This window comes from Stegastes partitus, unplaced genomic scaffold (assembly GCF_000690725.1).
Source record: "Stegastes partitus isolate 25-593 unplaced genomic scaffold, Stegastes_partitus-1.0.2 Scaffold749, whole genome shotgun sequence".
Taxonomy (NCBI): Eukaryota; Metazoa; Chordata; class Actinopteri; family Pomacentridae; genus Stegastes; species Stegastes partitus.
The window spans coordinates 79,486-96,370 of NW_007578480.1; the positions used below are offsets into that span (position 1 = coordinate 79,486).

The following is a 16,885-nucleotide window of genomic DNA, read 5'->3' on the forward strand; positions in this document are numbered from 1 at the left end:
CATATGCTGAAGGGAGGGAGCGAGCACACTGCCTGTACCAGCGAAGGTTCATCAAAAGAAAAACAATTGATCAGTCAATACAGATCTCAAATGAACTGAAAGAGACTTACTCTACTTCTTTCTTTCTTTCTTTCTTTTTTTTTTTTTTACCCAATGGGTTATCCAGTTGAAGAGCGTTAACATGAAACGGGATCGTATGCTGCAGGGAGGTCGCGTGCACGCAACGCAGCCTTTGCAAGCATAGATCAATTATGTTAAACGAACAACATGCAATAATAAATAACATAACAAATGCCGGAAGGATGGGGCATAAACACAGCCATCACCGACAAAGTGTGCACCAACAATATAAATTATTATCAGTAATACAGCCACTTACCTTCTGTCCGAAGAAGGAAGCGACATCGCTGTCTTACCACGCGAGACGCCACGGCGTGCAGGCGATTATAAACAAACTTAACACCTCACATAAGAGGGGAAAACCATCTGTCGTGGCTCCTGGGGGGCAAAAAGTCCGCTGCCCCAACCAACAAAGCGACGGGACGTAGTTAAGCTTTTAGTAACGCAGCTTTGGATAACGCTATCAGAGCAATAGTGATCTGCGCGAGCGAGAAGATGAAAAGGAACAGATCCTCTGATGACACCAGAAGATATAGTCTCCCCTGGGGTCATCCAGGTGTCACAGGTGACATTGTTGGTATTCATACTCGAACTGCGCATGCGAGAAGGGGAATATTCAGTGCTTAAAGCACTGCCTCTGGCGGTCAACAGGGATGAAATAGAACCCCAAAATATGAGTTACTACTATAGTGGAATAAGAAAACCAGCAGCAGATATTGGCATGTATTCATCAGTTTTATGTGGTATTCATTTTGTGTTACTGTAAATGTGTGTGTGGGTGTTGACTGACGGAGAAATGCTTTAGAGATTAAATAAATTACTATAAATAGGTTCACTGTAGGAGAGTCAGTATCTTGCAGTGTGCAGAGGCCTGTTTAGGCTCAGATTCATCATTATTCCATTGCTTCTAGTGACCGTGGCCTCCTCAAACCTTTTCTCTCCATCTATTAGTTCTTCCAGCTGGAGGTTTACAACAGCGACGGCTCACGGATGACAGAGAGTCAGATCCACGCTCAGCTGCTGAGAATCCGATCTCAGTCCTGGAAGACGGATAAGGAGCCGATGGGCATCCTGACCAGCGAGCACCGGCACACCTGGGGAGAAGCCTACAACCGCCTGCTCAGAGGTACATCACAGGACCACATACACACCTTTAAAATGGATCTATGGAGCATCTACCACTAAACTGTTAGAATATAGCACATTATATTGGCGGACAGAGTGAAGCTGTGAGTGACTTAGCAGCGTTTTTCCCTCATCTACACCGCTTATACCAGGTGTCAACAAACACCAAATAAAAATATCAAAACTGGAAACTCCCGGCAACAAGTATATTCAGGAGCTGGAATCAGACATCATACATTGATTCACTTTTCAACGCGATGTCACCAGAAAGCAAACACGGAAGACAAGAGCTGAGCTCAAGTGACACCGACCCAGAAGGATCTCTATCCCTGGAAATGCGCCAAATGTGACAGGCTATGGAATCAGTGCAACAACAACTTAAGAAACTGGACCTACTAAATACACTAATGAAAGAGGTCAGTGACCTCAAGCAATCACTGGACTATCACATCGCTTTAGTCGACATCCTGAAAGAAGACAACGCATCACTACGCTCTGATGTAAACGATCTCAAAACTCTTGACAGCCCACCTACAACAAAACTCTTGTGACGCCCAAAATCATATTCTCGATTTCCAATGCAGAAGCATGAGAGATAATTTCATCTGTTTACCAGAACAGCAAAGAGAAACTTACCAAATCTCAGAACAACTTGTCAAATCACTTCTGAAAACTAACCTCAAGATGGAAGAAGATGTGGTTCGGCAAATCCACTTTCCCCATTTTCGCCAAAGTTCTGGATCCGAGGTACAAGCCCATCATCATGGCGAAGGCCAAGGAGCTCAAGGGGACAGGACTTACCCTGAGTGACCAGTTTCCACCAGAGGTCATGCGCACACTTCTCCAACTGGTGCTAGCCGAAGCAAGATCCGCAATGGCCAACTCTACCGCAACTCAAAGATAACTGACTGGCTTACTGGTGGAGACGAACTACGCACAAACCCACGCCACGAACGCAAGGTAAACATTGTCCGACACTGATGACGTCATCAGAGCTATACAAATCTCTGAACTTAACCTGCCATCACAGAAATTAAAATTTGGAGCTAATTTAAACAATCTGAACTAAAAGTTCAATTGCCATTGTATTCCGTGATATTAATTATTTTCTAATATTTCCATCAACATTATTATTTTGTTTGATGATCATGTTTGTTTGCTTTGCTTGTATTTTTTTGCTTGCTTTATTCTTTTTTGACTTTCTTCTCTCTTTATTTTCTCTTCTTTACTTATTTATTTAATTTACTTTAATTTACTTTACTCCCGCATCGACCTAATTTTAAACAGCAACTCTATTATGTCACAACTATCAGATCAAGAAATCCATCCCATCACAATTAGTGACCATGCTCCAATATCCATTACCTGGAATCATTCACATCAACTTAAACAAAACTTAACAAATCAGTTAAGGTGCTTCAACACATCACTCTTAACTGATCCAAATTTTGATAGCCTCATAAGGAGAGAGTGGGCATCCTTTATTGAAGTGAATGACTCCCCAGGATCATCGCCTTCTCTCCTATGGCAAACAGGAAAGGCAGTTCTAACCGGTCATATCATCAACTACTCTGTACACAAATCTAGAAAAGAAAAAGAACAGAAACATAATTTGGAACAAGAAATAAAAGCATTGGAAGAAAAAAACATGGTAAACCCCACAGTTAATCTGGAAATTGAAATAAGAAAACTCAAATTGAATTTGGATGAAATTATAAACAAACAAACTCAATTCCTCATACACAGACTAAGAAAAGAACATTTTCATCATAACAACAAATCAAGTAGGCATCTGGCAAACCAAATCAAATTAAACCAGGAAAATCATCAATTCCAGTCATCAAGAACTCAGCAGGTAAGCCCACACCATCACATAAAGAAATAAGTGAGACCTTCCGAAAGTTCGACAGTACACTCTACTCCTCCGAAACGCAACTGAACCAAGAACACATCAATACATTCCTCAAAAACATTAAGCTACCAACCTTGACACCAAACCAAATTTCAAAACTGGAAACAACAATCACTGAAGCAGAACTAAGCGCCTCCCTGAAAAGTATGCCCAATAACAAATCCCCCGAGCCTGATGGCTTCCCTGCTGAGTTCTACAAACATTTCTGGTCTATACTATCCCCCCTATTCATGCACATGATAGAAGAATCTCAAAAAAAATCCCCATTTACATGAACTCAGCAACAATATCCTTCATTCTAAAACCCAATAAAGACCCAATACTACCCTCAAGCTACAGGCCTATTTCTCTCATCTATGTTGATACAAAAATCTTAGCCAAAACACTTGCCCATTGTTTGGAAAAAGTAATACCCACCATCATCCAGCCTGATCAGACAGGCTTTGTCAAAGGAAGAAATGCATCCACCAATACCCAGACTTTTTAATCTTATTCATTTGTCTTCATTACATCAAGAAAAAAACCATAATAGCATCTTCAGACGCGAAAAAAGCATTTGACAGGGTTGATTGGACCTTCTTGTTTGCGACGCTTGCAAGGTTTGGCTTTGGGGAGTCATTCACCAACTGGATAAAAATTCTATATACCTCACCTACTGCTACTATCACCACAAATGGTCTCACATCATCGCTGTACCGTGGGAACCACCAGGGATGCCCACTCTCACCTCTATTATTCTTGATTTTCATTGAACCACTCGCTGAGGCGATCTGTCAAAACAATCAAATTCAGGAATTAAAACACAAAATATTGACCACAAAATCAGCCTTTATGCAGATGATATCCTCCTCTTCTTACAAGACCCATCTTTACTTCACACTATTAGCTTCATCAAATCTTTCTCTAGCCTTTCACAATATTCGATCAACTGGGATAAATCATCAATACTACCTTTACAATCCAACAGTTGGGATGTGACTGCCATAGACCCCCCAGTTCAGCTCTCTACTAACATCACCTACCTGGGAATTAAGATCTCTCCCAGGCTGTCAGAGCCATTTACACTCAACTTCTCTCCATTACTTAAAGAAATACAAGATCAATTACTCCGATGGACTAACCTCCCATTCAAATCACAGGCAGAATTTCCATTGTCAAAATGTCTATCCTTCGAATAGGACTTCCGGACTGAATAATGGCGGAGTAGGCAGCAACCGGGAGAGCTCTGTCGAAATCCTTCTGAGATAGATCCGAAACATTTGCTAGACACGGTTTAGCCTTGTCCCACATATTTGCAAAGATGGGAAAGCTGAGCAAGAAACCACCTCAGGCCTCGAAAGAACCGGAGGAGGACGAAAATCCTCTCGCTAGCCAAAAGACAACATACACTGCTAACAACCTAGCGCCATCATTGACTCGAGCCGACATGGAGGCGATGCTCCTCAAATCGGAAGAACGAATCATCTCAACTTTAGCAGCACAGTTCTCAGCAGATAGAGCACGGATAGACAGACATGACCAGGCAATTCAGGATATTGAAATATCAATGAACAATATGCAAAGCCGATTAAAGGAGCTGGAGAACACATGCGCCTCGCTGAAAAAGGAAAACGAGGTACTCAAGCTTAAAACCGACGTACTAGAGAACCGCTTGAGACGCAATAATATGAGAATAACCAACCTGCCAGAAAGAGCCGAGGGTTCATGTCCAACATCCTTCCTTGCCAGTGTCTTAAAGAAGTCTTCGGTCCTTACGCATTTCCCACTCCGCTGGCTGTGGACTGGGCGCACCGCATCAATGTCCGCAGACGGAATCAGGATACTCCCCGCCCGTTTATTGCCAGGATTCATCAGTACCAAAACAAGGAACTCCTTCTGAAGCTCGCACGGGAAAAAGGTCGACTCGTCTATCGTGGACTAGAGATTCATATTTTCCCGGACTAAAACTGCTCTCCGAGGTCAAGTTTCAGCTCAGATCTGCGGGATACTCGTACAGAATCTTTTTTCCTGCCAAACTTCAGGTGATGGACAAACACGGACAGAGGATCACTTTCTCCACCCCAGAGAATGTGAAGTCGTTCCTTGCCGGTGCTGGAGACGAGCCATAAACTCTCTACTGTTGCCATTTCAAGCCGTAGCTCGGTGAGTCCTGTGCCGGCGTAGTGCTCACCCTGCTTCGCCTCCTTACAGAGGTGGCCTCACTGGAGCTGCATCCAAATCTCCCCACAGACGAACTAAAGGATGTTGCTTTTTCCACAAATAACAAATGTTCTGGGATATCAGACCTAGTTTTCTTTTCGACTGTTATCACTTCTTCCTCTATTTATCCAAACTACTAATTTTTGCACTATGTTCAGCTAAACTTCTCTTTCCTTTCATTATGGGCAAAGACTTTCTTCACCAAATGTTGGGGCAACTGGGGCGGGACTGCTTTGTGTCTCACTATATAAGCGATTTGAGTTACACTTCAGTTCATTTATTCATGTTCACAACAGAGTTCAAGAAAAGGTTTAGTACTGGTAGGGTTCACTACGGACTACACAAGTTTTCAGGATCATTTTTCATGTCAACATGCAGTATTGCAACATGTTTTTTTTGTTGTTGTTTATTTGTTTTGCCTTTTGTGATTTGTTTCTGTTTGTTTTGTTATTGTTATTATTACTCTCATCCAGTGCTTTTGTTCTCAGGACATTCAGTCTTCCACATTTATACAACTGCATTACTACTCTGATTCCAGGTCACTATGGGATCGTAACGATCATCATCGTTACATGGCAGATTTAAATAGACAAAACAAAAATCATAGCATCACTTTTGTCTCTTTAAATGTAAAAGGAGTCAATAATACGGTGAAAAGACAAAAAATAGACAATTATCATCGACAATTAAAAGTGGACATTGCTATCCTCCAGGAGATGCATCTACAACAGGGTCAGATAAAACTTCTTAAACGAGATTGGGGCGGTAAGGTTTTCCACTCAAACTTTAATGCTAAGGCCGGAGGTGCTGCGATTTTGGTGCAGAAAGACATACCCTTCCAGTCAGAAGAAACAATCACAGCAAGGGCTGTCACAGCAGGGCGCTATGTAATAGTTAAGGGTCACATGTTTTTGTTTTTTTTAAGATTTATTTTTGGGCTTTTCCACCTTTTATGATAGTTGAAAGTGAAAGATAGACAGAGAAACGTGGGGAGGAGAGTGAGGGAATGACATGCAGCAAATGAGCCGCTGGCTGGAATCGAACCTGGGCCGCTGCATCGGGGACTATAGCCCCTGTATATGGGTCTCCTGCCCTACCCGCTGAGCTATCCAGGTGCCCCAGGGTCACATGTTTTTTACTCCTGTTATTTTATTATCAGTATATGCTCCTAGCTGGGACAACAAATATTTTTTCACAAAGCTTTTCACTATTTTGCCCAGTCATAACAATTACAACATTATAATAGGTGGTGACTTCAACTATGCTCTTAACTCTAACCTTGATAGGTCCTCCAACAAACCACAGGCCCTGTCTAATAGTGCTAATGTTGTTAAGAATTTTATGAACCCGTCTGGTTTATCTGACATATGGAGGTTTCATTTCCAAAAAAGTATTTTCATTTTTCTCCAATGTCCATCATACATATACGTGTATGGACTACTTTTTAATAGACAATAAATTTCTTGAAAATACCCACTCATGCACATATCATAGTATAACTGTGTCAGACCATGCTGCTGTTTCTTTTGTTCTGGAACTGCCTGACTGTCCCAAACCTAAGCGCAACTGGAGATTCAATACTCTTCTCCTGTCGGATGAGGACTTTAACAAAGTTTTGCAATCAGAAATAGACTTCTTCCTTGACACCAACAGCTCCCCAGAGATCAGTTACTCACTCCTGTGGGAAACTCTCAAGTTATATCTGCGGGGCCAGATTATTGCCGACTGCTCAAAAACAAATAGAGCCAAAAACACAAAGCTTAATGATCTATCACGCTCAATTGCAGAGATCGATGAGCAAGACTCATCTTCTCCATCACCATCTCTGCTTAAAGAAAAATTGTGGCTGCAGACGGAATATGACTTACTGGCTACAGATAAAGCTACGCAGTTAATACTAAAGGCAAGCCATAACAGCTGTGAGTATGGGGATAAAGCGAGTAAACTCCTTGCTCATCAAATTTGTCAAAAATCTGCTTCTCGCCTAATTACTAAAATAGAAGACAGTGCAGGTAATATAGTAATAAATCACAAAGAAATAAATTACATCTTACACAAAACTGTACACATCTGAAAGTCAGAGCAATATCTCCCAAAAAAATACAATATCTCCCAAAAAAATAATTTCCTTGATAAATTGTCCTTTCCCATCATCCCCCTTGAAAATTTGCCTGCACTTGATGCTGAGATATCCATAATAGAAATCAAAGAAGCAATTAAATCATTGAGGTCAAACAAAACACCCAGCCCAAATGGATTTGGTGCAGAATTCTACAAGAAATTTGTGGATCGGCTTTCTCCTCTTTTACAGGCACTTTTTAATGAATTATTATCAGCCGGTGCTCTCCCTCCAACATCATGCCAGGCTGCAATCACAGTCTTGCTAAAAAAAAGATAAAAATCCTCTCCATTGCAGTTCTTATCGCCCAATCTCTCTACTTAATGTAGATTATAAAATATTGGCAAAAATTCTGGCTTGTAGATTGGAGAGGGTTCTGCCGCAAATAATCTCGTCTGACCAAACAGGCTTTATTAAGGGAAGAAGTTCCATGGCCAATAAAAGAAGATAAATATTGTAAATACTCCGCCCAGTCTAAGCACTGAAATTATCTTATCTCCTGATGCAGAGAAAGCTTTTGACCATGTGGAGTGGCAATTTTTATTTATTACACTCCGAAAATTTAGCTTTAGAGATGGTTTCATTTCATGGATAAAGTTACTCTACTCGAACCCGGTTGCAACAGTTATAACTAATGGGCAGCAGTCTCAGTACTTTTCTCTCGGTAGAGGCACCCCCAAGGATGCCTGCTGTCCCCGCTCCTTTTTGCGGTTGTTATAGAGCCTTTGGCCATCGCCCTCAGGCAGACCGATAGCTTCCGGGGCATAGAGCGGGGCAGCTCACATCATAAGCTGTCTTTGTCTGACCCAAAATCTACTCTCCCTTTTATTATCAACTTGCTGAAACAATTTGGGAAGCTCTCGGGATATAAAATCAACCTGAAAAAAAGCTTGCTGTTCCCTCTGAAACAAGAAGACCCCACCGGTTCTCTTGACATATTCCCATTTAAAATAGCCAAAGGCTCTTTTAAATATCTTGGAGTAGAAGTGACACATAATTTGTCATCACTTTTCACCAAAAACTTCACTATCCTCTTAGTGAAATGTAAACTAGATTTTGACCAATGGAAAGACCTTCCTTTATCTGTTGCAGGAAGGGTCAATATAAGCAAAATGATTGTATTACCAAAATTCTCTTACCTTTTTCAAAACATTCCCATTTTTACAAGAAAATCCTTCTTTAGTTCACTTGACAAGCTTATTGCCACTTTTATCTGGAAAGGAGGGTCACACAGAATAAAAGGATCTGCTCTGCAGCGACAAAAACATAGGGCTGGACTAGCACTTCCGAACTTTATTTACTAAATTGGGCCTGTAATATACAAAAATTCTTCACCACTCTCATTGCAAGGAGAAGCATCCTGCTTAATTGGAAACGGCAATCTCCACATAGCTCGACACAGATAGCACAGCAGATACATCCTGGTCCACATTTACCACCTTCTTACAGTCATGAAAAACACCATGATTCACTGTTCTCTTATACTTTATTTACTTATTCTCTGACTCATTTATCCCCTCCTCTCTTCTCTCTTATCAAAAAAAAAAAGAGAAGAGACACGTAGAGACAGACAACCAAGCACACTCACATTCACACCTTCGGACAATTTAGAATCACCAGTTAACCTCAACATATTTTTGAACTGTGTGGGAGGAAGCCGGAGAACCTGCAGAGAACCCACGCTGCACGGGGAGAACAACAAACTCCACGCAGAAAGATCCCGATGCTCCCACCGGGGCGCGAATTCCCACTGACAGACAATCAAAATGAATGTAACAGAAAGTCGCCATATACCAGAGTCTAGTGGCCTACGGGTCTGCAGGGTAGACGGGACCAAAGCCGCAGACCGGTAAAGCGGTCTGCAGCGTTGAATGGGGTAAAAGCCGCAGACCGGTATAGCAGGCTATAGTGTTGAAAAGGTTAAATCTTGTAATGAAGGTTCTTCTTTTCTGGTGTTTAATGCAGCTTGTGAGTGCAGAATTTTTAAATTCAGTCTCAGATGTCAGTGTTTCTTTCTGTCAAACTCCCATTGACTGATGCGTAACTAAAGTTGTTGTATGATTGGAAGCCTGTGCACTGTCAAGGTCCACATCAGTTAGTTCATGTAGCGTCAGAAAACATGAATTGACCTTTAGCATTAATCCTTTGAAGTCCAAAGCCTGCTAGTGGGTTTGAAAGCTCTGTTGTCTGTTGTAAAATCACCAAAATTACACCATCAGAGCCACAAACTGAAACAGCTTTTCTCCATGTCTCATTTAGAAAGTCGATCTATGTTTCTATCTTCAGCTAAGCCTCAGGGACAAAAAACATTTACGTACCTCAGGTTTAAATTGAATGTCTTGTTTTTTTTATGCAAAGTCTTTATCTGGAAAGTAGCTAAAACTTTTCAAATGTATGTAGTGAAGTAGAAAGTAGCATAAAAAAATTCAAATACTTAAGCTACTTAAGAATTATTCAAAGTGTGTGCCTATAAGTAAAAAGTATCTAAATAATAAATAGGTGTGTTTCGAACCAAAGAAAATCCAGATCTAACGTCTTTATTACATATGTAGTAAGTAGCTTTCATGTCTGCATTAGTTGTGTGCCACTAAAAGGAGAATTTTATGTAAGAGATAAGTGACTAAATTTAATCTTAAGCTACTAAAATACTCTTTTCTGTCTCTTTCCGTCGTCTCTGTGTGACTCAGATCAACTTAACCAGGAATCAGTGCGGCTGATTGAGACGGGACTTTTCTCTTTGTGTCTGGATTCTCCGGTCATGAGGATATCAGATGAGAAGTATGTACACACACACACACACACACACACACAGAAACTCAGGTGTTGCTGTGTTTGCTCGGTGTGTTGAGAAATCCTCTGTTCAGATAGGATTGTGTCATCTGTTGACATTTGGTAACAGCCTGTGATTGTCATTTCCTCCATGTAAACTGTTGATTTTTGTTGGCAGATTTGTATGTAGAATTTGAAACGCATGTACAGTTTAATCTCTGAGATCTTTAATAATCAGTTTATTTACTAGTCTGATGTTCTTCTGACTCTGATTGACAGATACGCCAGCCGTAAAGCAGCGCAGATTCTCCATGGGGGCGGGACGTTCTCCAACAGTGGGAACCGCTGGTTTGACAAAACGCTGCAGGTGAGAATGATCACATTTGAGCAGTGATGGTTAGTTTGACAGCAGACTGAATCTTATTTGTGTTTGAACAGTTTGTGGTGGGCGAGGACGGATCCTGGGGTCTTCTGTATGAACAAGCCACAGCTGAGGGTCCACCCATCGCAACACTGCTGCATCACATCCTGGAGTACTGGTGAGGGTTAATGACGAGACACGATCACATCCACTGTGGCGACTGTGTTAGGTTTAGGGTGAGTTTGACAAACAAAATCAGTCAGTCACGCTGGTTCCTGCTGTAAAACAGTCCGAGCCAATCAAGAGAAAAGTAGGCTGATGATTAGCTAATTAACTAATGGGAGCCAGTGTTCATTCCAGTTAATATAACAGAAAGAAAATAGAGATATTTCTTGTTTACATTGTCATAGCAGATGATGTACCATGTAGAAACAATGTGGGTGTGTTGTATCTACAGAATTGCCAAGATTACACCATTTATCAGAGACAGAAACTGTAAAAACAGAAATAATAGTTGGACTGTGAACTTTGCCTGAACTGCTCATCTGTGATGTACTGTTCAGTTTGGAAACTTAACCAAATCTAAGACTAAAATCATGATATTTCCTTATAATCACTGATTTAAAAATGTGGAAAAATTATAGCATTTGCACAGAAATTTGACATTAATGACTCAGCCGTGAGTGACCAACAGTCACATGATACTATTTGGTTGAACTGCAGGCTGTGTTTTCACAGAGCAGAGAGGAGAGAAGTTACAAAAAAAACAAATTCAATATGTGAGTAGTAAAATACCTACAGTGTGTACAGTTACATTTTTCCCCAGCATTGGTAACATCTGGGGACCCAAAATTCTACTTTATATTGACATGAAAAATGAGTCCACAGGGAGTAAAAATGTGACAAAAACAAAAAAAAAAGCTTAGTTCTGAGGGCTACATATATTTTGCTAAAGCCACTCTGTGTCGGAGATGCTTAAGCTGCAACTAAATGTCTCATTGCAGAACAAGTGTGAACACATTTTGCTGAATTGCACAAAATTGCACATCTGGATAATCATTATGTTAAAGTCAATGGGATCCAGATGGAAAATGGCTGAATTTCTGGTTAATATTTATGTTTTGTGACTTCAGCGAGAAACCAGATCCAAAGAGAGCTCCGCTGGTTCCACTGCCGATGCCCAAGAAACTCTACTTCCATATAGACCGAGAAATCAAGAGGGACATAGAACACGCCAAACAGAACCTGGACATGTGAGCTCTACGCTTTCTCTCTTCTCAGGAACAGAGCGGAGCAAGTGTTCAGTTGCGGTGTACGTCATCAACTTGCTGTGAAGTAAAGCCGCGGGAGTAAACACATTTATCTTCTCTGTGTTTATGTAACCTTGATGGAAATAATATGCTCACTGACTTGGCTGCTCTTTAGAATCACTGAGAAGTCTTTTCTTTGTGTGCAGCTCCATCCTGAGCTCAACTCAAACGCACTAAGCCTTCATACAGTGCTGCACAATTAAATAAAAGTCTGAGTGACGAGTGAAGCTTTTCCTTAATGTGCACTGAGGACTTGAACAGGAGAGATGTTAGCTCTGCTTAGAATTACTTCTCTTATTAGGAACTATATTGTCTTTCAGTCTGTTTATGCAGCCGGGTGTCCACAACAGGAGTTATATTTAACAAATACATAAGTAAATCCTAAAATCAGCTTATTATGTTAATGTAGTTTTTATGTAATGTTTCTAAGTCAGCAGTGGGATCAAAACTGCTGTTAAAAATGTAATTTGCATACGCATGTGGACAAAATTGTTGGTACCCCTCGGTTAATTAAAGAAAAATAATAATAAATAAAAATTCAATGAAAATTAACCAATGAAAATCAGACATTGCTTTTGAACCGTGGTTCAACAGAATTATTTAAAAAAATAAACCCATGAAACACAAAAATGATGGTACCCTTAACACTGCACAACCTTTTGAGGCAATCAATCAAACTATTTCTGTAACTGTCAATGAGACTTCTGCACCTCTCAGCAGGTATTTTGGCCCACTCCTCATGAACAGACTGCTCCAGTTGTCTCAGGTTTGAAGGGTGCCTTCTCCAGATGGTTTCAGCTCCTTCCACAGATGTTTAACAGGATTTACATCAGGGCTTATAGACGGCCACTTCAGAATAGTCCAATGTTTTTCTCTTAACCATTCATGGGTGTTTTTAGCTGTGTGTTTTGGGTCACTATCCTGTTGTAAGACCCGTGACCTGCAACTGAGACCAAGCTTTCTGACACTGGGCAGCACATTTCTCTCCAGAATACCTTGATAGTCTTGAGATTTCATTGTACCCTGCACAGATTCAAGACACGCTGTGTCAGATGCAGCAAAACAGCCCCAGAACATAGCAGAGCCTCCTCCATGTTTCACAGTAGGGACAGTGTTCTTTTCTTGATATGCTTCATTTTTTCATCTGTGAACATAGAGCTGGTGTGCCTTGCCAAAAAGTTCCAGTTTTGTCTCGTCTGTCCATAGGACATTCTCCCAGAAACTTTGACTTGTCAACATGCAGTTTGGCAATTTCCAGTCTGGCTTTTTTATGATTTGTTTTCAACAACGGTGTCCTCCTTGGTCGTCTCCCATGAAGTCCACTTTGGCTCAAACAACAACGAATAGTGCGATCTGACACTGATGCACCTTGACCTTGGAGTTCACCTTTAATGTCTTTAGAGGTTGTTCTGGGCTCTTTTGTTACCAATTTGTCATCAATTTTCCTCCTGCGACCACATCCAGGGAGGTTGGCTACAGTCCCATGGATCTTAAATTTCTGAATAATGTGTGCAACTGTAGTCACAGGAACATCAAGCTGCTTGGAGGTGGTCTTATAGCCTTTACCTTTAACATACTTGTCTATAATTTTCTTTCTAATCTCCTGAGACAACTCTCTCCTTCACTTCCTCACGTCCATGTTTAGTGTGGTAAACATCATGTCACTAAACAGCACAGTGACTACTTGTAACCCTATAAATAGGCTGACTGACTGATTACAAGTTTGTAGACACCTGTGATGCTAATTAGAGGACACACCCTGATTGAACATGTCCCTATGGTCACATTATTTTCAATCCTTTCTAGGGGTACCATCATTTTTGTCCTAGCCAGTTTCATGACTTCATTTGTTTTTAATAATTCTGTTGAACCACGGTTCAAAAGCAATGTCTGATTTTCATTGCTTAATTTTCGTAGAATTTTTGTTTGTTATTGCTTTTGTCAGATTCAAGCTATTTCTGTGACCATTGTGGGTTTTTCTTTCATTCACCGAGGGGTACCAAAAATTTTGTCCACATGTGTATATATTTAAAATATTAGATGTATTTAAAATGTCCTTCAATTTACTACATTAGAGTATATTGAGACACATATATGATGATGATTGTAAGCATTAAATTTTCTCGATTTTAAGTGCTACCACATATAGGAACTGTAACATTTATTATTTAAAAAAAGGAAACAGGCTACAAAATTTCATGATCACCATGTTTTTCCAACTGAATGGTATCAAGCAGCTTTATCTGGAGTTTTCTAACATATTTCATGGCCTTCCTCAGTACCCCCTAACTCTGTATATTCATAATCTGATGATCCCTGAACAGAAACCAAAGTTGTATCTCCTAATTTACAGACACGATTTCATCACAACTTTTCTCAGATGAGAAGCACTGTAGAAGCTAATAAGTGAGCCTTGATTTTAGAATTGTTATAAAATGCATGTGACATATCCTGCAGACTGATCAACGACCTCGACGTCAACGTGTTCAACTTCAAGAGGTTTGGCAAAGAGCTTCCCAAGCAGCACAAGATGAGTCCAAACTCCTTCATCCAGGTCGCTCTGCAGCTCACCTACTACAGGTCAGTGTCAGAGACCACAACCTCAGCAGAATTATGGGGCTTTCAGACACAATGCAACACGAGAGACGCTCACTTTCACAGAGGAAAAAGCAAAATAAGTGGAGTTTTCAAGGCTTCTAGCAGCACTACATCAATAAAATGTTCTGTATGAAAATTCTACCTCTTTACCTCATTGCTTTAATTGAGAGACTTTATTGGGTCTTTTGGGGAGGATCTTATTACACACATTATCTACCTACAAGAAGCTACCTGACTGTTGAAACACACCTGACTTGCCTGCTTGGATGGAAACTGTTTCCAAGATATGGGCTGTATTCCAATTTCCATACTACTATGCTATATAATACACTAGAAAAAGATGTAGTATTGCCCAATACATAGTATGTCAAATACAGTATTCCAGTCATACCAAGATGTCCTACTACATTGGGTCAGATGAGAGCCAGATTACTTTTCTGGTCATTCTAACTCATTATCCTTTGCATAGTTACGGTGTCTCATGTGAGTACAAACAAGCTTGAGCACCGATTACATCTCATGTCGCTTTACAGACTATCAAAGTTTAGAGCACAGTATTATGACAAACATCCCAGTTGTAGTCTTCCTGCATGAGACATTGCCGACTTTGTGAGGGGAGCTGTACTTAAAGTAATAAAGGAAAAGTAGGTAATTTTGGAATGCAGCTTGGGTTTTCCTGAACTTTGGAAAGGACAGAAACCCCCTCTGGAGGTCATCCAGGAGGCAACACGACTAGATGCTAAAAACAACCTCGTTAGGCTCCTTTTGAAGTACATCTTTTGTGAGCTTCCTCTGGATGTCTGACTCCTCATCCTGTCCCTGAGGATGAAGAGAAAACTCCTATTGTTCGATTATATTTGCAGTTTCACTCCATAGGTGAAAGTTGGAACACTGATCCCTGCTCAGCTCCCTCTTCACCACAGCAGTCCGATACGAATATTCTTGAACTTTTTACTTGACTGAGTCACGGCCTTTGTGGGATCCTTATTTTTTTTAAACAGCAGGATGTGTCTGCTATCCTACAGAGATCTGCATTTTATATAAAATGTTTAACCCTCAAACTTTCCAAAAGTGTGAAACAACATCACATTGTCTATCTGTAGCTGATTATCTGCAGGAACAATGAGAAGGATGTGCACTGAGGTAGATTTTACCTCTGACAAATACTTGCAGCCAAGAGGCAGTTTTTGTAAAAAAAAATATTTTTTTTTTGGAAGTGTGACCTGTGATTCACACATGCACCTGAAATCAGCAGTATAACGTGTTCCAATCTCTCATAATCCTTTTCATTGCTTCCCTCAGAGTTCACAACGAGGTCTGTCCTGCCTGTGATATCGCCTCTCAGAGGATGTTTCGAGGAGGAAGAACGGAATTTATCCGCTCACCCACGAATCAGGCGCTCAAATTCATTCTGGCCTTCGATGATCCGACTGTAGCGGTGAGAAACAGAAATTTCGTCCACTGCAGCAAACAGGAGTTGTTCGCTCTGTAACTTTGGATCACTGTGTATTTTATGTTTTTGCATGCAGAGGGAAGCAAAGCTGCAGCTGTTTAAAGAAGCTGTGGATGCTTATACAGCTCTGACCGAGCAGGTAGATAAATAAACTATAATCAACAAAGTTTATCTATTGTTTTCACCTGATAGATACTCATGCTGTAGTTTTTTCTTCTGTTCAGGCTCTTAAAGGCCACGGTATAGACCGCCACCTGCTGGGGCTGAAGCTTCAGGCCATCGAGGAGGGACTGAGCATCCCCAAGATCTTCATGGACACAGCGTACGGCCTGGCGACACACTGGAAGCTCCGCACTGGACAGGTGTGTTTGTTAGTCTTACAGAAGGTATTTGTGTTATTGTTTTATGAGACAGTGATCACATGAGAGAGGAACTTAATATCTCACGTGTTCTCTTGTTCTCTTCTAAAATGTAATTGCAGTCACATTTAAAGGTTATGTGATAAAAATTCGATGTCAACCATGTTCCTGACAGCATGTGATTTTTGTGACCTGTTGTAATTTCCACTGTTTTACAAGTCATGTTTGTGTCATAACATTTTTACAGTGTTTTCTCCATACGAACACTCTGGTGCTTTTATAATCTGGTGACTTACACTACTCACAATAAGTTAGGGATATTGTGAGAGACTCAGTGGATTTCATACATACAGTCTTTGTTTCACTTCAGAGATTTCTGGGCCAATACCAAAAAACTAAAAGACAACCTTTTTCAATGTGGCACCAATTTCAACATTCTGTGGGTATAAAAAGCTGGTATTGTCAGTAAGTCATTTCCAGTTCATCGTTCAAAAAGCCATGAACACACGACGTCACTTAACGGACGAGCAGCGCCACCTGGCCATAGCACGCCTTCGAGT

The 16,885-nt window shown here is 40.7% G+C and overlaps 1 protein-coding gene across 3 annotated transcripts in view; it reads left to right on the forward strand.

Moving 5' to 3' along the window:
* Nucleotides 1-16,885, forward strand: part of cratb (carnitine O-acetyltransferase b) — a 41,452-nt gene that overhangs the window by 21,500 nt on the left and 3,067 nt on the right. For all 3 annotated transcript variants that reach the window (XM_008291537.1, XM_008291538.1, XM_008291536.1), the window contains 9 exons: nt 1,072-1,246; nt 10,163-10,253; nt 10,524-10,611; nt 10,683-10,783; nt 11,739-11,858; nt 14,373-14,495; nt 15,816-15,951; nt 16,043-16,105; nt 16,191-16,328. In XM_008291537.1, the coding sequence (XP_008289759.1) occupies nt 1,072-1,246; nt 10,163-10,253; nt 10,524-10,611; nt 10,683-10,783; nt 11,739-11,858; nt 14,373-14,495; nt 15,816-15,951; nt 16,043-16,105; nt 16,191-16,328 (1,035 nt within the window). The remainder of the gene's footprint in view (nt 1-1,071; nt 1,247-10,162; nt 10,254-10,523; nt 10,612-10,682; nt 10,784-11,738; nt 11,859-14,372; nt 14,496-15,815; nt 15,952-16,042; nt 16,106-16,190; nt 16,329-16,885) is intronic.